Raw genomic sequence first — 22255 nt, 5'->3', positions numbered from 1 at the left:
GCCATTCTGCTTCGCTGTGGGGGTAGGTCAGGCAGCTGTCCTGACCGTGGTCAGCACCAGGTGGGAGCTTCCTATGGAACAGATCCTGTCCAGGGGAGGCACAGGTGAGTCAACTCCAGACAAGCTGCCACTGCCAACTGCTTTGTCAAGCATCTACACCAGGCTGAGAGGGAGTCCTTTTAAGAAAGTCCAATCTGAGTTGCCAAATTTGTTACCTAACTCAAGGTGTTTACCGTTTGGGGTATTGCTTGGAGTATTCCGTTCAAGAACCAGACCCAATGAGACCCAGCTGTTGTCAGACAGTGTTATTTATTTGCAGCAAGCAAAGGAGACAGGAAATTCACAACCAAAGCTCTGTCTCCCTAAAGGGAGGCTTAGCCATTGCTTATAGACACTATTTGGTTAACACATGTTGATGTCTTCCTTGCAGTTGGCTACACTTATCTGGTTGAGTTCTGTCAAGCTCATTCTGTTTACAGCTGGTCTGCAAAATACTGTTACATTTTGACATTTGGCAAGAATAGCATTTAGTAAGACCGCCTAGACCTTGAGATCCTTGCCCTATCTAACAGCAATACTGCACAAATAACTGATTTTGTGGCTTGTACCTAAGTACTTGTCTTTGTTTTATGGGAAATGTAGGTTCAATTCCCCATCCTCAAAGAGGGCTATTGGTCTGTCTCCCTCCAATGTAGTGTGTTTCAAAATAAGATACCAACTCTTGGAGCAAATCATTGTCATCTGGAAGAAATGCTAGGTATATTAAGACAACCACCACCGTATCTACTCGTCACTGTATTATGAGAGCTATCGAAGATTTATCTATACAATAGTCTCCCCTTAGCTGCAGTTTCACTTTTCGTGATTTCAGTTACCCATGGATAACTGCAGCCCAAAATATCAAATGGAAAATTCCAAAAATAATTCATGTTTTAAATTTCATGTCGTGTTGAGTAGTGGATGAAATCTCACGCTGTCCCTCTCTGTCTTACCCAAGATAAATCACCCTTCTATCCAGCATCTCCATGCTGTATGTGCTCCTCGCCCATTTAGTCACTAAGTAGCCATCTAGGACTGTCATGGTATCGCAGTGCTTGTGTTCCAGTAACTCTGATTTTACTTAACAATGGCCCCAAAGTGCAAGAGTAGTGATGCTGGCAATTTGGAGATGCCAAAGAGACGCTGTAAAGTACTTCCATTAAGTGAAAAGGTGAAAGTTCTCGCTAAGGAAGAAAAAAAAATCGTCTGCTGAGGCTGCCAATATCTACGGTAAGAACGAATCTGTGAAATTATGAAGGAAAAAGAAACTTGTGCTAGTTTTGCTGTCGCACCTCAAACTGTCAAAGTGACGGCCACTGTATGTGATTAAGTGCTTAATTAAGATGGAAAAAGCATTACATTTGTTGGTGGAAGACATGAACAGAAAACGTGTACCAATTGATGGCAACATGTTGCTCCAGAAAGCACTGAGCCTCTACAAGGACTTCAGACGGGATCTCCAGAAACAAGTGACACCAAGCCATTTACTGCAAGTAAAGGTTGGCGACACAGATTCATGAATAGGTTTAAACTGAAAAATGTAAAAATTACTGGAGAGAACCACATTCAGATAACTTTTATTGCAGTATATTGTTATAATTGTTCTATTTTATTATTAGTTATTATTAATCTCTTACTGTGTCTAACTTATAAATTAAACTTTATCATAGGTATGTATGTATGTATGTATGTATGTATGTATGTACAGGAAAAACATAGTATATATAGGGTTTGGTACTATTCGCAGTTTTAGGCATGCACTGGGGTCTTGGAATATACCCCCACAGATAAGGGGGGAATACTGTACCATAAAAATGGGAGTAACTGTGAGAACTTTGTCAATCGAGATATGAAACCACACTGACAACTAAGTTAAATACATTATGTCTGAAACCAATGAAGAAATGAAATACATTAAGTCTAAAACCAATGAGAAAATGAAACCAAACAAACAAAAAAACACACAGTCAACCAATTATCTTTTATATGGCAAAACCGCCATATGGTCAATTAGTTATGCAGCGAAAATGCTTGTGACAAAAACGCTTACAGCAAAGATGCTTATGGAGAAAATACCGAACAGGCAACCCCCTTCTTCCACAGTTTTGCATGACTCTCTCATCATTCAGGTCTCAGAGCAAACATCACCTCCTCAGAGAAGCCTGCCCTGGACAACAGATCCTCTTGTTCTCCCTTCCAAGTCATTTTATTACACTGCTCTGTACTATTGATTTCATAGCACCTACCGCTCTCTGAAATTATCTTATTTATGTATTCATTTGTCCATCTTCCCTCCCTAGACTGTAAGCACCAAGTGGGCAGGAACTGGCTTCTTTCATTACTGAATCCTAGCATTCAATATCACCAGGTATTTAGTACTTAGTAAGGACTCGGCCAACATTAGTCATTATTTGCATTATTCCCGTGCTCAGGGCTTGGTAAACTAGGACAGCTGCCATATGTTCAGGCTGGGAAGGTCCCTCTCAAGCAGGAGTTCTGAATCTGGGATCCATGAACCCAAGTGCTGTGAACTTGGACAGGAAAAAAAAAAATCACATCTAGATTTTCACTAGCCTCTGACTGAAATGTAACATTTCTATCAATTCTAAATGTAGGCAACAAACCGGAAGCCTATTAGCAGTAACTGGAATTTCATCACCAATCGAAATCACAGCTATTTCCATATCCTGTCACAGTTGCTGCAGGTACCATAAGATATTATTCATTCTTATTGCACGTGTGAAATCATGGTAGTTTTGGGCCCGCCGCTGGAGCTTGTTGTTTAATGTATTTCAAAAGAACAAATATTACTAAATCACAAATTTAAAAAAATATTTTGATCATTGTTTCAATATTCTATATAATTGTTGTCTTTTGTAATCCTACCTATTTTATGTTAGAGGTTTTAAAAACAGCATTCTCAGAAGGGCCCACAGGCCTCACCAGATGCCAAGGGCGTTCATGACACACATATAAAAGACACCCTAAAACAGGAGTGTCTTAAAAGAGCTGATGGGGTCTGGCCTTGACCATTTTCTCAGCTAACGTCCAGCGGAGGAGAGGCTGAAGGGAGAGAAGCCCAGAAGGGCAGTGAAAACAAGGTTTCCGACAGAGACCCCACGACCTGCATTTCCTGTCTTATTTATGAAATCATGACATCTACAGCAGCTTTGAGCACAGAGACCTGGTACATAAAATGGGGAGCCCTCTCTAAAAACAATACTCAGAAGAGCACCCAGCTTTCCCTGTTCTCTACCTGGGCCCATGAGGCCTCTAGTTCACAAGAGTGAGTCCTGCAAGAGACCCTCTGGTTAAAAAACTTCTTAACCAAAATGCTCTTCAAGACTGAAGTGAGACACATTCTCTCCCTATGAATCTGGAACTATACAAGGGAAGGGGGAAAATGACATTTTATAAATACTCTCTAATGCGTCAAAGAAAGCAACCTGACTAAAGTCACAGATTGTGGATATGTGCGGTTTGCTCCAGGAGATTGGAGCACAGCACAATGTTCCAACTTAGGAGGGTATCATGTTTAAAGCTGGATTCTCTTTTTTTTCTTTAAAAAAATTTTATTTTTTTAAGCTTTTTTTTTTTCCTTTTTTTAAAGATTTTATTGGGGAGGGGAACAGGACTTTACTGGGGAACAGTGTGTACTTCCAGGACTTTTTTTCCAAGTCAAGTTGTCCTTTCAATCTTAGTTGTGCAGGGTGCCATTCAGCTTCAAGTTGTCCTTTCAGTCTTAGTTGTGGAGGGCACAGCTCAGCTCCAGGTCCACTTGCCGTTGCTAGTTGCAGGGGGCGCAGCCCACCATCCCTTGCAGGAGTTGAACTGGCAACCTTGTGGTTGAGAGGATGCGCTCCAACCAACTGAGCCATCCAGGAGCTCAGCGGCAGCTCAGCTCAAGGTGCCATGTTCAATCTTAGTTGCAGGGGGCAGAGCCCACCATCCCTTGCAGGACTCGAGGAGTTGAACGGGCAACCTTGTGTTTGAGAGCCCCCTGGCCCATGTGGGAATCGGACCGGCAGTCTTCGGAGTTAGGAGCATGGAGCTCTAACCGCCTGAGCCACCGGGCTGGCCCAATTTTTTTTTTTAACTTTCATTTATTTAAGTGTGTTTTTCCAGGACCCATAGCTCCAAGTCAAGTAGTCGCTTCAATCCAGTTGTGGAGGGCACAGCCCACAGTGGCCCATGTGGGAATCGAACCGGCAACCTTGTTGTTAAGAGCACCGCGCTCTAACCAACTGAGCTAACCGGCCACCCCCTAAATCCTGATTCTTACAAACCCAAATGCACTCATGGGAGTGGGAGACGTGAACAACATAGAAAGAAACGCCATTTCCAGGATCCTTTCTGGAGCCTGTGGAAGGCGGGAGCAGCAAGCATCATAGGAGGCAGTTTCTTGGCATCTCAGCCTGTGAATCATGGCTCTCACACTGGTTCACTGAACCATCTCTAATTTGGGAGCGGAGCAGCAGAAACGCCCCAAATTAACTTCAGTTTTGTCCTTCCCCTTTCACTTAGAGTTCCGTGGGCCTGAATGTTGGACGTTATCTATGGAAAGGCTCAGAATATCTAGGGTAGTTCATCTTCATGCTGATCATAGTAAGAATCGACCCAAGATATTGGGGTAGGTGGGGGGGACCAGCTCAAAGAAAGGACTCACTTTCGTATCTGATTTTTTTATTTTACAGTGAAAAACTTTTATATTTAGAATTAGCCAGCTGGACTCAGTTTAGATGATTCCCATTTTTCTGGCAACATCCAAAGCACCATAGTCAGGAGCCAGTGGAATCTGTGCCTTCTTCTCTCCATCAGGCCAATCAGGGTGCTGACCTTGGCCCCGTCAATGTCATGGAGCTTCTTACCAGCCTGTGTGATCTGGTGCTTGTTGGCCTTGACACCCACAATAAACACACGAGTACTGTTGGCTTCTATCTTCCTCATGCTGACTCGGCAGTTAGGGGAACATGATGGTAGCACAGTGGTCAAGCTTGTTTAACCTGGGTGTGCTCTTCTGAGGATACTCAGGCTGCCTTCGGAGCCACAGTGTTTTGGGCCTTCAGGTCAGTGACCTTTTTTTGTGTGGCTGTGGACACTTTTCAGCTCTGCTTTCTTTCTTTGCCTTCAAAGCCTTTACTTTGGCTTTGGCTTTGGGAGGGGCAGGGGTCTCCTTCTTCGCTTTCAGTGCCATTTTCGTGAAAAAGCCATATCAAATTATTAATCAAAGAGAAAGAAAACATGCAGAAGACAGGGAGGAACTGCCAAAGAGATGACAGTACAATGTCAAAGCTTCTTATAAGACAAAAATAGGTGGCTGTGCATAAAATCTCTGAGGAAGGCTGTATTAGGAAGTGCTAACAGTGAGTGCCCCCGGCCAGGGAGGGGGGGGTTAGGGGTACAGCTTGTGTGTAGGAGGGAACCTGACTTTTCCCTGTTACACGTTTTGTACTATATGTATGTTATTGATTTAAAAATTGTTTACAGTCTTGCATGTCAGAAGACTTCATAGGAATGTAGCTGGTGTTTAATAAACAAACACGTTAAACCATGGTGCTGTTTCAGAAAGTAGCATTTATGGAGCACCTACTGTGTGCCAAGGGCCCTTTGGCAAATGCCTGTTTTATAGATCTTTGGAAATGGAGTCTCAGCTAGGAGGGAGCCAAGTGGGCACTCCTCCCAGGTCTGCTGGAAGCCAGCACTCTGCTCCTCAGCAAGGACCACACCGCCTTCCTCCCTGGAGTGAGCAGTTGGAGGCACCAGATGCTCTGGCAGGTTCCAGAGAGATACCATCTGTGAGGGAAACCTATTCTTAGAGAGCAGAGACAGTCGGTGGTGGAGCCGGCCAACCCCTGGCAGCAGTGGGGGGACGTGGGGAGGACAGGCAGCCAAGGTTTCTTTTTACCTTCAGCTGGACGGTAGGACAGACTAAAAGCAGGGTGTACTCAGTTCTGAGGACCATGCTTTCTTCTATGTTTGGAAGCTATTAGAAATAACAGCGGGCCAGACTGGTGGCTCAGGTGGTGGGAGCGCCGTGCTCCTAACGCCGAGGTCGGTTCGATTCCCACATAGGCCAGTGAGCTGCACCCTCTACAGCTAAGATCGTGAACAAAGGCTCTCCCTGGAACTGGGCTGCTGGGAGCAGCCGGAGGTTGGCGTGAGCTGCCATGGGCTGCAGTGAGCTGCAGTGAGCTGCCGTGGGCTGCTATGTACCGCCGTGGGCTGCCGTGTGCTGCCATGAGCAGCTGGAGTCCAGCATGAATGGCCTGCAGCCGGCAAGAGCTGCTGTGAGCGACCGATCGGCGACCGACTGCCTTAGCGGGTGGAGTGCAAGGCTCATAACACCAGCATGGGCCAGGGAGCTGTGTCCTACACAACTAGACTGAGAAACAACGGCTTGAACCAGAGGCGGGAGAGGCGGAAGGGGGTAAAGAAACCCAGCAAGCATTTATTCATTTGTTTACTTTATGTGTGTCGTATCACTCTTCCAGGCTACCCTATAAGTTATGTGCTATTGTGCCTGCTTTACACAAGCACAGAATGGTTAAGTCACTTGCCCAAGGAAACAGAGGAACCAAGGCTGAGCCCAGGCACTGGATCCAAAGCCTACATCCCCAACCACCACATTACACTGCCTCTCAATCTGCTGCACCAGAGGCCAATTTTAGTTTGGGTTCCCTCAATAGCAGACCCCAAGACAAGGATTTGAGTACAAGTGATCTATATGGGAAGTGGTCCCAAGAAGCACTGGTAGGGGCATGAGGACGGGAGACAGGGAAGCGGGTGTTACCAAGCAAATGACCACTGTAGGCACCGCAGCTCAGTCCTGCTGAGCCAGGAGCCAGAGTGGAGCATGCGCCTCGGTTAGCCCACCCAGTCATACCTGGGCCAGGGATGTGGGAGTGGGGCTGTTCATCAGTCATTGGCTCCCGGGATGTAAATCCTCCAGCACTGCAGATGTGCTGCAGGGTGGCAAAGCAGGTACCACTGGCAAGTGAGGGCCCTCAGGCAGAAAGATACAGGGGTGGCAGTTGGAAAAGCTGGCTGGTATACACTGAAGTGGTAAGCTTGATGGGGTATGGGCAGGGTAACCCCAGCATCTATTATAAAACCTGCTTGCTGATGGCCACCCTCTCCCCTCCCCATAAGCCTGGGATCTCATTCAGCCTCCACAGAGTCAACTAAGGGACCTTCAAGATCACCAAGCTTGCAGTACAACATCGTGGCTGAGAACACGGCTGTTACAATCAGCCCTAATCCCATCTCGGTTACCTAACAGCTCTGCTTAACTCAGTTTCCTCATTTGTCACATGGGATACGGGTTGGCCCCATGTCATCCCCTACTACCTTGTTACTCAAGGTGTGACTCAGACCAGAGGCAGCAGCGTCACTTGGGAGTCTGTGAGAAACGCAGAACTTTCAGGTCACACCCCAAACCCACTGAATCAGAATCTGCATTTGAATAAGATATCCAGTGACTCACGTGCACATTTCTACTAGTAACTTCTACAATATAAAAAGAGACTGAAGTATTCCTATTAGATCAAGGCTCTCCAGTTGATGAGCCATGGACCAAGTCTTCCTGAAGACCTGTTTAATTTGTCCAGCATGGTAGTTTAAAAAAATCAGATTGGCACATGTCTCCAGTTCATCACGCCCCCATCACTCCCTACAGCATATCGTGCGGAGAACCCAGAACATTATCATTTATGCCACTTGCCAGGCTCATGTAGGCATTTGAGTTTGTAGCCCCCACCCCACCCCCGGAACAGACCCTATAACTAGCTAACATTTGCATAGTTTAGCTTAGGTTTCTAAATTTAAAGTAAGGCACTGAAAAACACATGGGCTTTGATTTGGGTTCAAACCCTGATAGGACTACCACACTGTGTTACCCTGGGCAAGTTACTTCCCATCTCTGATCCTCAGTTTCTACGTCTATAAAACAAGGATCAAAATACAGACCTGCAAGGTAATCACTGTATGGATTAAAAAATAATTAGTGCAAAGCACCCAGGAGGAAGTAGGAGCTCACTAAATGCATGTGATTAATCGTAGTAGCAAAAGCTGTAGGTACACAAGTCCAGTGTGGACACCAGGTAGTATTACGATTATCCTCATTTTACAAGAAACTGAGGCTCTGAGAGGTCAAGAACCTTCCTCAAAGTTACACGGTGGTGGAGTGGGAACTCAAACCCATGTCCTCTAGCTCTATATCTGCACTGTCCACTAGAATTTTCTGTGATTGTTCTATATCTGCATAGTGCAATATAATCACCACTAACCACAGGTGGCTATTTACGAAGCACCCGAAATGTGTTGTAAATGTACAACACACTTGATTTTGATGACTTAATACAAGAAAAAAGAATGTAAACTAGTTCATTAATTTTTATATTAATTACATGTTGAAATAATAATATTTTAGAAATTTGGGCTAAAATAAATAATTAAGGTTAATTTCATCTGGTTCTTTCCACTTTTTTTTTTAATGTGGTTACTAGAAAAATTTCAATTACATATATGACTGTCATTGTGTTTCTATTGGACAGTAGAACTCTGGAGCTTCTCCAATAGAATACCTGAGACAAGGAACTTAATATTTTGTAAAAACGTATTTGCAAATCCACTGCCCAGCAGCAAGAAACCCTCTATTACATAAGAACAGTCGAAGAACATACCCACTTTCAGGGCCCTCCTTTAAGCTTGATGACCCTTGAGGCCCAGAAGGGGTGACTTTTCCTGATGTCACAGAAGTCAGCAGCATAGCTAGAACCACGCCCAAGGCTTCTCAATCTGATTCGGCCATTTGTTCCACCATTCACGAGTACCTAATGGGATTTGAAAGTCAGTGCTTTTGCTTCGGAAAATGGAACCCTGGGATAATAAAAGTTGGAGTTTGAGAGCCATGATCTTGAGAAGGCAGGATCCTCTGGAAGGTTTCACCGGTGGAGCCAATCTTGAGTCACAGCTGGATATCGCCTGGAGACTACTTGGGTGTAAAAGCATCCATAAGTCTCTCAGGGTCACATTACTTCGAGGCAGGGCTCTTGTTGTAGATGAGGAAGTCTGAGATGTCGTGCCACACATTGCTGTCCTCGTACAGGTAGGTCATAGAGGACTGCAGCGAAGGCTGCAGTGTGGGCCGGTGGTACTCAAAGAGCCACAGCACCAGCCCCCACACCGTCGCAGAGACCCACGGGAATGGGTCCCACTTGGGTTTGGGAATGTAGCCCTTCTCCACGCCCAGGCGGCACAGGGCAAACAGGACACGAGACAACAGGTACATGCTGATCTGCAGGGAGGGAGTGACAGGGGATTAAAGGCGGGCACAGCCACTGGGAACCTTCTTCCCACCCCCATGTCACCCTACTGGATCAGTGTTTTTCAAAGCTGGTGTGCAAGATGATTTGAAATAGTATATAGCAGGTATTTTAATATTACTAGTTTACATTTTTAATTTATTATTCTTTTTCATTAAAAATGTTTTTAAATGAGTATATTTACTCGTACATGGTTCAAGACTAAAAGGTAACTTGACACCAAAAAATACATCCATAAAAGAAAAAAATAGATAAATTGGATCTCATCAAAATTAAAAATTTTTCGGTTGTGAAGAGGACGAAAAGTAAAGCTATCGACTGGTAGAAAATATTTACAAACACATATCTGACAAAGGTTAGTATCTGGAATATACTTTTTAAAATCTCAAAACTAATAGTAAAAAAAAATCCAGTTAGAAAATGGGCAAAAGACATGAACAGATATTTCACTGAAGAGGTTATACAAATGGAAAATAAGCACATGAAAAGATGTTCAACATCATTAGCCATCAAAAAATGCAAATTAAAACCACAATGAGATGGCGCTACACACTTATCAAAATGGATAAAATTAAAAAATAAAATGTGATAAACCAAATACTGGCTAGGATGTGGAGAAACTGGATCACCTGTATATTCCTGATGGTAATGTAAAATAATACAATTACTCTGGAAAATAGTTGGCCAGTTTCTTATAAAACTAAATATGCATGTACCATTTGGTCCTGCAATTGCACTCTTGGCCATTTATCCCAAAGGAATGAACTGATGTTCACTTAAAAACTTGCACAAGAATGTTCTTAGCAGCTGTATTCCTAATAGCCAAAAGCTAGAAACAAGTCAGATGTCCTTCAGGGGTGAATGTTTAAACAAACTGGTATATCCATGAGATGGAACAGCACTCAGCAATAAAAAGAAATGAACTATTGACACACACAACTTGGACGAATCTCCTGAGCATTATGCTGAGTGAAAAAAGCCAATCCTCAAAGATTACATATTGTAATGACTCTACCTATCTAATAACATTTTTGAAATGACAAAATTTTAGAAATGGAGGTCAGAATAGTTGTTGCCAGGGGTCAGGGAAAGGAAGGGAGGGTGAAGGAGATGGTATGACCAGGATTCCTAACCTTTGGAAGTTCATAGACCAGTGGAATTTCTAACAAAAATAAAACGGGCGAAATTTTCTCAAAATACAAAATGCTCATATCCACAGATTCCACAGTTCCATGCCTTGGAACTTTCGGATGGACAGACACATGTACAAGAAGACGTCCAAACAAAGATATAGACTGCATGTGTGTAATGGCAAAAGGCTAGACTCCCTAAATGTCCCTGCAGAGGTGAAATCAAGCCTGGTCCATCCATCCAGCAGCGGAGAGCTCTAATGTCAAAAAGGATGAGGGACTCACAAGAGAGGTCTCCAAGATAACACAGTTCTGTGAAAAAAAGTGCAGCATGATCTCACTGGTGGAAAACTCCTGATATGTACACTGACGCGAGCACAGACAATTTCTGAAGGTCTACACAAGACACAGTTAAAGTGACTGTCCTTGGACAGTGTCTTGACAATTGGAGGGGGACGGGAACTTTCTTTTTAATTTATTTTCTATTTTTACCATGATGTATCCCAAGTATAATACCTGGAAGTATGCCAGGTACCTAGAGGGTGCTTAATCTGCATTTTAAAAAATGCAAAAATAAAACTATTTTTATAATTTAAAAATACAGAGGGTGCCAAAAAATGTATACACATTTTAAGAAAGGAAAAAACTGTATTAATTGTAATAATATATACCAATAACAAAGGATGAATACAAGTCACGTTTGACTTCTGCAATTATAAGAGGTGCTCAAAGTGGTTACCATCAGCGTCCAGATACTTCTGATTACGGCGATCTACTGCTTGAGCATAGATCACATCTCTTAAAACGTATATACATTTTTTTTTTAACATTTTATTTATTTAAGTGTGTTTTTTCCAGGATCCATCAGCTCCAAGTCAAGTAGTTGTTTCAATCTAGTTGTGGAGGGCACAGCTCACAGTAGCCCATGTGGGGATCGAACTGGCAAACTTGTTGTTAAGAGCACTGAGCTCTAACCAACTGAGCTAACTGGCCACCCTAAAACATGTATACATTTTTTTTGGCGCCCCCCAGTATTTAATAAATTTGAGGGAGGCAAACAGAGGGGCTGTTAATTTTCATGGTAAATAAGGACTTTACAATAACAACTAGCATTTGGTTCCATTAAAAACAACAAAACGGGCCGGCCCGGTGGCTCAGGCGGTTGGAGCTCCGTGCTCCTAACACCGAAGGCTGCCGTTCGATTCCCACATGGGCCAGTGCCAGATGGCTCAGTTGGTTGGAGCGTGGGCTCTCAACCACAAGGTTGCTGGTTCAACTCCTGCAAGGGGTGGTGGGCTGCACCCCCTGCAACTAACAACGGCAATTGGACCTGGAGCTGAGCTACGCCCTCCACAACTAAGATTGAAAGGACAACAACTTGATTTGGAAAAAGGCCTGCAAGTACACACTGTTCCCCAATAAAGTCCTGTTCCCCTTCCCCAAATAAAAAAAAAAAGATAACATTTAAAAAAACAACAACAATTTGAACCCAGAAAAAGGGCAAGTTACAGAATAACAGACAATTCTTTGAGCATAATAAATTTAGTTTTAAGAAAATCATACTCCAGGATCGTTTTTCTTTTTTCTTATTTCACTGCAGAGCAGTTCATGAAAAAAAAAAGTCTCTGACCCAGAGAGCAGCACATACACTGATTTCGAGAATCATGAAATTCCAACAAGCTGCTTGGTTTACCGATGGGGAAACGGGGAAGTGACCTACCCAAGGTCACAGGACTGGTGAGTCACAGACCCTAAGACTTAGAAGGAAACCAAGAGCTCATCTTCGACCCCCACCCCAACTCATACCTGAACCACATCCACCGGCCCCAGCCAGCCCCCCACCCGCATCCCTGGAGAGGATCTTTACCTGGCTGTTGATGTTATTGTTATCTCTAAATACCAGCCAACCTCCGATGAAGGCAGCCAGGAATGAGTGCATCTGGTAGGTCTCACCCTGCGCGTGGGACTGCAGGGCGCAAAGCCCTTTGTAGGTGAACACGAAGCAGGCCAGGTTGGAAGAATGGGTGTACGTGGCCTGCAGAATGGCCTGAAGCTTCTCTCGGAGGCTGCACAAACACAGAGAGCTACCATAAGCGCAGGCCCAGCCATTCCAAAGGCATTCACCCACTGGGCATGCAAATCTGAACGAGGGAAGGGAAGAAGCTCACAGCCAATGCTCATTCAACCCCAGGCCTCTAGCCTCCACGTCCTGGGGGCTGCTGCCTCACTTGATTCAGGCCTTTACTGCATCTCTATACCACTTCCTCAGACAGGCCTTCCCTGATCACCCTACATAAAAGAATGCCCATCACATTTGTCACCTTAACCTACTTTTCTTTTCCTTTATTGCTGTTATCACCACCTAACATTTATATGCTTGTTTATTATGACCCCTCCCCTGCCCCCTCCCAGTGGAAGCTACCAGAGAGTGGTGTCTACATCTGGCGTGCTCAGTAAATATTTTTTGGGAGTGAACATGTGAAGAAATGAATGAGGGAGCGAGTGCCTACTATGTGCTGGATCTGGGGATATAATACTGGGGAAAAAACAGATTTCCTTACTGCCCTCATGGAGTTTATAATCTAATGGGAGAGGAAAATATAATCATAATGAGACAGGTAAGTTAGTATGAGTGCTAGGTAGACAGGGGGGTCCCTGGTGGAGTAAACAAAAAAGCAGCCATATAGTGAAACTCCAGGTCCTGGGATGTCTCCCTCACTCCAGAACAGAGATATGAGAATACATCTTGAGGTTAATAGATCATCTCAAATCCCTTCTGGCCAGACAAAGGAGCAGATCTGATAGATAGGAATGGTTTGGTTTGTTAATCCCTTCAGGATGAGCAAACAGGACAAACCTGACAGATGAATTCAATTAGAAGGCTCCAGCCCCCTTCCCCAAACAGGCAAGGGAAGGTACAGAAGTAAGAGCTTTTGCCTCAGTCACGCCTCCCCCCCCCCCATTCGGGACCCCTTCCCACTCGGGAGCTGCAACCTCTTCTCCTGCTTCTAATAAACTCTCTTCCTTTACAAGTTTTGGCCCCTCCCTGTCTGGGTGTCCATTCTTTGGCTTCACGAGACACGATCCCGTCCCGCACCCCGACACTGCTAGCAGATCCAACATCATTTACATCTTTGGAGACTCACAGAAAAATATTCCTACTTCATTAAAACAAGGGTCAAACATTGACCTGACAAGAGCTGACTCTAGGATCTGAAGAATGAGGAGTCAGTGAGGGCAAGAGGGGAGAGGAGTTGCAGCCCAGGAAGAGGGACCAGCAGGTGCAAAGGTCCTAAGGAGGGTCCAGAGTGGGGAGTAAAAGGAACCGAGAGAAACCGTCAAGGTCTGAGCAGAGAACGTGTGGGTAAATGAGGCAGGGGGTGTGGGGGGCGAGGTGGCGCCATGCTAAGTGTTGTCTTTATCCTGAGAAAAGCAAACATTTAAGTAGGGGAGGGAGTCGACTGATGAATCCTTTAAATCACTCAAGGGTAGTGAGGAGAACACAGAGAGAAGGGCAGAGTGTACTCTGGGAGATCAATTCAAGAATAGGAAGCTCAAGGGCCCTCAAGGCTAGATGAGGACCTTCAAGTGGGTCTACTGGGACCTGTTGAAATCTGCCAGGTGAGTGGGCACAGCCAGGCGTCAGCTGGTTCTCGCCCCATAGGAACACGGGCCCAGTGTTGCCAGTTCTAAGACAAGAAAGTTAGATTTCCCAGTTTTTCAGTATTGACACAAACCTTGCCTTCAAATCAGTTCTAGAATCTGACCACTTCTCACTTCTATTGTCACCACCGAGGTCTGAGCCATCAGTGTTGCTCACCTGGATTACAGCCATAGCCTCCTATTTTACACCTACTTCTGCTCTTGGCCACCAACTCCCATCTGTTCTTAATCTGGCAGCAAATTCTTCACTCGCACATAGTCAAATAGTGGCACATCCCTGCACAAAACCTTACAATTTCCTGTTTCATTTCAAGGAAAAGCCAAACTCCTCTCTATGGCCTAAAGTTGGATGGGATGGACCCAGGTGGCCACTGTGATCTTCCTCTTTGTTCTCTCCCTTCCAATCCCTCTGCTTCAGCCTCCTCAAATGCACCAGGCATGATCCCACCTCAGGGCCTTTGCACTGGCTATTCCTTTGTTCTGAAACACTCTTTCCCCTGATACCCACTTGGTTAACTCTTTCATTTCCTTAAAGTCTGTATTTGAGTATCACTTTCTCACCAAGGCCTTCCCTATTTATTTCTGCAGGTTGCCCCTCCTCCAACACTCCTGATCCCCTTTCCCTGCTCTTATTTTTCTTTCCCACAGTCTGTATCACCTTCTAATGTACCATATACTCTCCTTATTTATTATGTTTATTTTCTGCCAGCCCCTGCTAGAATGCAAACTCTACAAGGGCAGTGATCATGGTCCCTTTTGTTCACTGCTGTATCCCCAGCACCTAAACAGTATCTGGTCCATAGTAGGTGCTCAATAAATATTTACTGAATGAATGAATGAGGTCCATTTTTAAAAAAATGATTCGGAGGACAAAAACCAAAGCAAAAAATACAAAAAGAAAATCTTAAAGCTGGATTTGGCCAGAAGGCTGTCCATGTGTGATTCTTATAAGTTTACATACATTAAAAACTACAAAAGTGGTTTCTGAGAAGTGCCCTGAGGGAAGACTTATGAGAAATCAGAGGAAGGAAGGGAGGTCATAGACCTCCCTTTATTGGAGGACAGTTTTCTGAGAAAGTGATCCTCAGAGAAGTGGTATGGGTTGCCAGGAAGGAAATAAAGGTGGGGTAGAAGAAGAAAGGGCATTGCTGGAGTGGAAGTGGGGGACACTGCATGAGCAAATGTATAGAGGTAGAACCACATGTGGCATGCGCATGGAATGGTAGCAAGGCCTGTGCGCCAAGGGCATCCCAGGGAGAACAGCAGAGAATAGGGTAGGGATGCAGCTGAGGTCAGACTGCAGAGGGCCTTGAAGAACACACCTGGAAGGTGGGCTTTTTTAGAGGGCTGTGGGAGCCAGGGGAATTTTTCCAGCAGGGATAACAGAATCAAAGTTGTACTTTAGAAGGTGGTGGTGGGGACAGGTTAGACCCAGCCAGGAAGCTGCTACAACAGTGCTGGCACTGAGGGGTGACCACATTCTCTTCCCTATTGAGGGGTGTGCAGAAGGGGTGGGTACCTGCCGCTCCGGAAGAGAAAGGTCATGACCAGTGAGTGAGGGGCCCGGATTTTGGCTCCATACCTGTGGAAAAAAGAGAAAACAGTTATTGTAGCGTCACTGTATTCACAGTTTCTTTCTGGGCTGTATCTCTGCCTTCTTGTTCCCTCTCCCTACCCCTAATCATAATATCATTTTGGGAGGGGAACTAATGCTGGCTTTCAAGTTAGACCTAAGTTCAAAGTGGGTTGTAGAAAGGAAATAGTATTTGGTGCCTAAGTCCTGCCACATTTTGCTGTATAAACTTGGATCAATCACTTAACCTCTCTAAGTTCCCTTCAGTAAAAAGTATTCTCCATTTCAGAGTTGCTTCTGACAGTCAAGGATGTGGCACATGTGAAAGTTCCTAGTTCAACCAATGTTAGTGTCTCTTCCTTTCTTGTTCTTCTTTACTGAACTCCCTTCCCCGCCCCCAAGTTCTCCAGCTGCCAGGCCCTCATCTAAGCAGGTTACAAGGTCTAAAAATCCAGGACAGCCTCCCGGAGACAACTGTCATGAGCCATATATTGTTGTCATATGAGTATCTGTGAACGTTCACTGTAAGCTTGAAACCGCAAAAGACTGGAAGCAAACCGGCGTCCATCCACAGGGGAATTGGATAAACAAATAATGGCCCCACCATTCAGTGGAATACCACACAGGGGTGAAAGAATGAGGAGGCTTGATGTGCACGGCAGGATTTATTAGAGCAAGGTGTGTACGATGTAAAATTGTGTAAAATAAGGACATTCTTCTATTAATCTAAAATTATTTCAAAATACAACTTGCTTAAAAGGTGTGGGAGGAGAATATATATATTTGTCTAGGCAGACAGTATTTCTGGGCGGAGACATGAGACTGGGCACAGGAGTCACTACCAGGGAGGGGGACTAGGTGACAGAAAGATAGGGTGGGCAGGACTTGGAAGCACCTAACTTTTTATACCTTTTGTGAATGTGTGACCTAATAAAAAAATAAAGAAATAAAAATGTTAACAAGTTAAAGCCGGTTTTATGGTTGCGGTGGCCATGCTGAATTGCTTGTATTCTCCCCTGCTTTACAGTGGGCAGGAACCTCGTCTTGGCCCCAGCAAGCTCTCTGCCCTACTTCCTCCGAAGTCATCTCTTTTTCCTTCTGAACAAAGAAGCCCTCAGCCTCCTCCCGCTGACCGGAGCTAAAAGGGCCCCTCCTTATGCCACAGCACAAGCAGAACAGAGCCTCGATGTCCCTACACCTGCCAGGCCCGCTTTTCAAAGTCCCCAAACTCAGTTACTACTGTTCACGGGATTACGCTGTGCCCGGAAAAAAAAGATGCCCCGGATTTAAAAGGCCTTAAAAGACATAATCACAGGTGCAATGTGATGTCCTAGAGGATCCTGGTTTAGACAAACTAGCTGTAGAGGCCATTTGGGGGAAAACTGGGACAATGTGTCTATCGACTGGACAGGAGTCAACATTATGGGATTAATATTAATTTATTAAATGTAATCATGATCATTTAGCCATACAGGAAAATGCTCTTATTTTTAGAGATGCCCATACATTAATATATTTAGGAGTGGAACATCCAAATGAGTTCAGTTTTACAAAGTTCACATGCCTCAGTCATCCAAGTCTGCCTCCCTAAATGGATGGCCTTCTTCACAAACACCATATTCTTTTCAACCTCCCGGCCTTCGTTCAAACCATTCCCTCTGCCTGGGATACCCTTCTCCCCTCGGCAAATTACAACTCAGCTTTCAGAGTACGAGGTGTGATCAAACAATATGGTGAATGTTTAAATTTAAAAAATATATATTACAGTAAAAGACACTCTGCTATTAATGCCCCTCAAAATACTCCCCCTCGCTTCGAACACACTTATCCCCCTCGTTCTTGCCACTTTCTGAAGCAGTTCTAGAAGTCCTCTTTCGTGAGTGTCATTAATTGCGCTGTTGTGGCTGCCTCGATGCCCTGAATGGATTCAAAATGTTTTCTTTTCACGGTCATTTTGACTTTGAGGAAGAGCCAGAAGTGGTGCCAGATCTGCTGAATAAGGTGGATGAGGACACACCGTAATGTTTTTTTGGCAGAAACTGCTGTACCAGAAGTGATGTGTGACACGGAGTGTTGTCATGATGGAGAATGATTTACAGCACACTTTAAAACATACCTTTTCTCAACCATAGCTCCCACCTAACTGCACCAAACAAGTTGAAACTTGTCACACACCATTACTAAGGTTCCACGTGCTGCTTCCCATATTGAAGATCCTGCCTTTCCGTTGGATGGCACTTGGCAACAGCATTCGCTGTATTTTGTGATCAGAACAGAAAGGCTCCATGTCACACATCATTTCTGGTACGGTAATTTCTGTCAAATAAAAACATTACGGTGTGTCATCATCCACCTTATTCTCCCAGATCTGGCACCATGTGACTTCTGGCTCTTCCCCCCGAATGTCAAAATGACCATGAAAGGAAAACATTTTGAGTCGATTTAGGACATCAAGGCAGCTATGACAATGCAACTAAAGACACTCATGGAAGAGGACTTCCAAACCCTCTTCAGAAAGTGGCAAGAGCGATGGGAGCAGTGAGTTCGCAGCAAAGGGGAGTATTTTGAGGGGGATTAATTGCAATTGTGTCTATTATTGTAATAAATTTTTAAAATTTAAACATTCACCGTAGTTTTTTATTACACCTCATATCACCATCACCTCCTCTGTACAGCACTCCTGATCACCTTGTACTGACATGGCAGTTTAATGATCAGTCTCCCTTTTGGACGCCAGATCCTTGTAGGTGGACATGCTGTCTTAGCACTACCAAATGATGAAATCACTGCTTAGGGCACCCCTCTATGGGTGAGTTGGTTTCCATTTTACAGAGGAGGAAACTGAGGCCAGAAGAGACGAGGGAGACCCAGTTTTGAAATTAAAGAACTGGGATTTGAGCCCAAGGGCCTGACCTTAGCAAGTGCTGGGAAGGTTCCTGAGATCACAGGAAGAGTTAAGTCGTAGCAGGTGTACAAAGCCAGCACTGGGTAAGCCCACTGGCACTAGGGCCTGTGTGACTCCTTTTCACTCCTGCTTTGTCCTGAGAATACTTTGGCAAAAGGCCACTGATGTTATCTCAGGGTTCATTCCACCCTGGTCATACCAAGGTACGGCTGATATGATCTGGCCAGACACAGTGGGAATCAACTTCTACCCGAAAAACTGGGTGTCCATGGAAGCCAAGAGCTGGGTGTTGGGGTCAGGCATCCTTGGGTTTGAATGCTGGCTCAGACCCTAACCAAATAATATAATCATGAGCAATGAGTTTAACTCTCTGAGCCACAGTCTTCTCATCTGGAAAATGGGGACAATGGCAATTCCTACTTTGCACACTTATTCATTCATTCAATAAATATTTGAGAGCCTACTATGTACCAGGTACTAGGAATACACCAAGGAACAAAATAGATAAAAATCTCTGTCCCCATGAAACTCACTTTCTAGTGAGAGAGACAGAGTATAAAAATAGGATACATACATGAATGAACTACTTAGTGTCAGATGATAAGTACTATGAAGAAAATTAAATAGGGAAGGAGGCGAGGAGCTCAGGGATGGCCTCACTGAAGAAGTGACATATAAACAGAAGCCTGAATAAGGTGAGGAAAGTGATCCAGGCAGGTGTCCAAGTGAATGTAACAATAATAACAGCAGGGAACAGTTTTATTTACATTTTGTCCCAGGCTCTTTGCTAAGCATTTCACACAGATTGACTCAATCCTGACAGTAAAATATAAATACTATTATCATCCCCATTTTATAGAAATTAAGACTTAGAGAGGCTACCTGATTTGCTCAAGATCACACAGGTAGGTGGCACGAGGATTCAAACTCAGGCAGTCCACATCCTAGTGGCATGCTGCCACCAGGATGCCAACTCCAGGACGACACAGATCTTTGCTCTGTGTCCCCAGTTTTGGCACAGTAGGCTCTCAATAAATGATAGCTGTTATGCATGAGGTTTAAAGGAGGCTGAGCTCTCCAGGCACTAACCAGGGAAAATGACCCCAAGACCTCTCTCCTGCAAGTCTGATGGCCAGAGTGAAATCAATTTGTGCAACAAATACTGTATTTGCCGCTTTTTAAAACATTCATTGTCACTCCTGAGGCTTATGCCCTATAAGTCCTGTATGCTAGATAGGGACTTAGCGCTAGAGTCATACAGAAGGGGAGTGAGAATCAGGATGCGAGCCCACCGGCAGTTTAATGGGGGGAGCATAAGCAAAGGACTGCTAGAGGCCAGAGTCCAGCTTCCTACTGTGCAGATGGGGCCACTGAAGCACAGCGGGCCAAGGACACACAGCGGGTCGGGGGTAGGGAGAGGGCAAAACTGGGCCCAAGGGAGGGGATACGGAGATTGACAAGGGAGGTGGTCAAGAAAAGACAACCAGGTTGCAAAGCACGAAGGACCCAGAAAAAGCGCAGTTGGGAGCCCCGGCTCAGAAGGCGCTAAGGACCCAAAATCCAGCGCCCACTGGGCAGATGGTGGACACTGAGATCTAGAGATACACCAGGGCTGCTCAAGGGCACACAGCGCAGCGGCGCGGGGCCGGGAACCCGCGACGCCGATCCCAGCCAGGCCCGTCCCTCAGCCCCGGCCGGACCCTACGGCCCCACTCACACTGCCCCGTTCCGGAAGCCTTTGAGCACGGCCAACGCAGCGTGGTAGCGGCGCTTGCGCAGCAGTGTGTTGACAACCAGGAGTAGAGCCTGAAGCTGCGGCGGGGCGGCCATAGCGCCGGTGGCACGCGGGGTGTAGAGAACCGAGCCGAACCTGCACTGACAGCTCGGGGTTCAGGCTGCACAGCCCGAAGCGGCCCACAGCGCCGAGGCGCGTCACCGCATCTTTACGACCATAAGCTCTGTCTGCTGTCACTCATTCAGGGAGAGCCAATCATAGGGCTCATCCATCTCACTAGCGGAATGCGATGTACATACTTTCCCGAATAGAGGTCTAATTGGAAGAGAAGGAGCGCTTGTAACCAATCACAGTGGGCTCCGCCAGACTCGACCTAAGGAAGGTTAGAATCACACGCCTAGATTTGTCCAATTAGAAAGCGTGTTTCTTTCTGGTTTGGAACAAGTTTGTCACCAGTGAGTTTCCAAAGTTTCCTGAAAAAGGAACCGCCCTCCTTAGGGTTGGGATGGTTTACACTGCTAGGAGCCAGGCTTCATCTTTACGCATGATAGTTCTGATTGGGTAACTGATCATAAAGATCTTCTCAGAGCATAAATCACTCGGCACCATCAATGTTTTACATTTATTCTTAAAATCCAAACTCCATCCCACGGCCCACAAGACCCTGTATGATCTGGCCCCTGCTTCCCTACCTAAACTCACGTCTGTCACTTTCCCCTTCATTCATTCTTCTCCAGCCAATCTGGCCTCCTTGCTGTTCCTTGAACATGCCAAGAACGCTCCTGCCTCAGCACCTTTGCACTTGCTATTTCCCTGCCTGGTATGCATCACTCCCAGTTCTTCCCATGGCTGGCTCCTTCTCAGCCAGCCTTCAGGTTTCAGCTCAAATGCCACCACCTCAGAGAGGTCTTCCTCGATATCCTATCTACAGTAACACTGCCCACTCTGACTCATTATCCTCTTTTATTTCTTCATAGAACTTTTCACTCTTTGAAATGATTTGTTTGCTGCATGTTCATTATCTATTGCCCCTACCATATTGCAAATTCCATGAGGACAGAAACCTTGTCTGTTTTGTTTTCTGCTGTAACCCCATTACTTAGCACATGGTGGGTGCCCAACATATGCTTGTTAAAGCAGTATAGTTTGGGTTATTATCTACAAGCGCATTGATGAGTGACATTTATGTATGATGTTACGGTGTGTTGTCATTGGATAACAGCTACATGTCGAGTGGAGGCTGTAACTTGTGAGGGTGTCCCCTCATACTTGGCCTATGTGGTATTTATCTCTGTTGTTGTTTGTATCAGTGTCAGGGGATAATGTCAGGGATCAATGAAGGAGAAATTACACTGGGCCTATTTTATTCCTAAAACTGGATTTTCTTTATTTTTTCAGTAATGATGGACTTTCTTTTTTCAGTAATGGTTTAATTCAGGTAATCCTCCCTCTGAAAATAGTGGCGTTGTTAAATAAAATATAAAAATATCCTCTGATACTAAAATACTAAAAAGCCTGAGGAGTGCCTAGGCCAATTATTGGGTGAAAGCTGATAACCAGTTAACACAAAGATTACAATACTGGAGTACCAATGCTACTTATGATATGAGGGCATTTGCCAATATTGAACCTGTGGGCTTCAGCTCATCAACCACATAGGGCAAGAAGGACGGAAGTGAAAGTCCTGGGCCTGCCCTAGGTGGGGAGTCTTATAGAAGAAACTCTTCACATTAAGCTGAGACCCCAAAGGGTTTTACCCTAAAGTTTAATGTGATATGAACCTACTACATACCCCACACCACTAGCCCCAAGTGTCGTGCGGGAGACCCTACTCGCTGCACCATTTGTCGTGCGGGAGACCCTGCTCACTGCCTTTCCTCCAACCGA

General features: G+C 45.1%; 1 protein-coding gene across 1 annotated transcript; it reads right to left on the bottom strand.

Moving 5' to 3' along the window:
- Positions 1–290: 290 nt before the first annotated feature.
- On the bottom strand, positions 291–20567 carry PXMP4 (peroxisomal membrane protein 4). The gene is made up of 4 exons (XM_019733918.3): positions 20351–20567; positions 15675–15737; positions 12360–12558; positions 291–9334 (listed from the first exon to the last, which is right to left on the bottom strand). The coding sequence occupies exons 1-4, from the start codon at positions 20461–20463 to the stop codon at positions 9071–9073; spliced, it is 639 nt and encodes a 212-aa protein (XP_019589477.2). The 5' UTR covers positions 20464–20567; the 3' UTR covers positions 291–9070.
- Between the last annotated feature and the right edge of the window lie 1688 nt (positions 20568–22255).

The sequence above is a fragment of the Rhinolophus sinicus genome, chromosome 13 (assembly GCF_057876585.1).
Source record: "Rhinolophus sinicus isolate RSI-liver-muscle chromosome 13, RSI-T2T, whole genome shotgun sequence".
Classification (NCBI taxonomy): Eukaryota; Metazoa; Chordata; class Mammalia; order Chiroptera; family Rhinolophidae; genus Rhinolophus; species Rhinolophus sinicus.
The sequence above is the reverse complement of the archived record's forward strand: the minus strand, read 5'-3'. Positions and strand labels throughout refer to the sequence as shown.

Coding starts and splice junctions, on each gene's coding strand:
- PXMP4 (XM_019733918.3), bottom strand. CDS start 20,463: ATGGCCGCCCCGCCGCAGCTTCAGGCTCTACTCCTGGTTGTCAACACA. Junction 12,559..15,674: donor TTTCTCTTCCGGAGCGGCAG/GTACCCACCCCT, acceptor GTGTTTGTGCAG/CCTCCGAGAGAAGCTTCAGG. Junction 9,335..12,359: donor ACAATAACATCAACAGCCAG/GTAAAGATCCTC, acceptor CCCTCCCTGCAG/ATCAGCATGTACCTGTTGTC.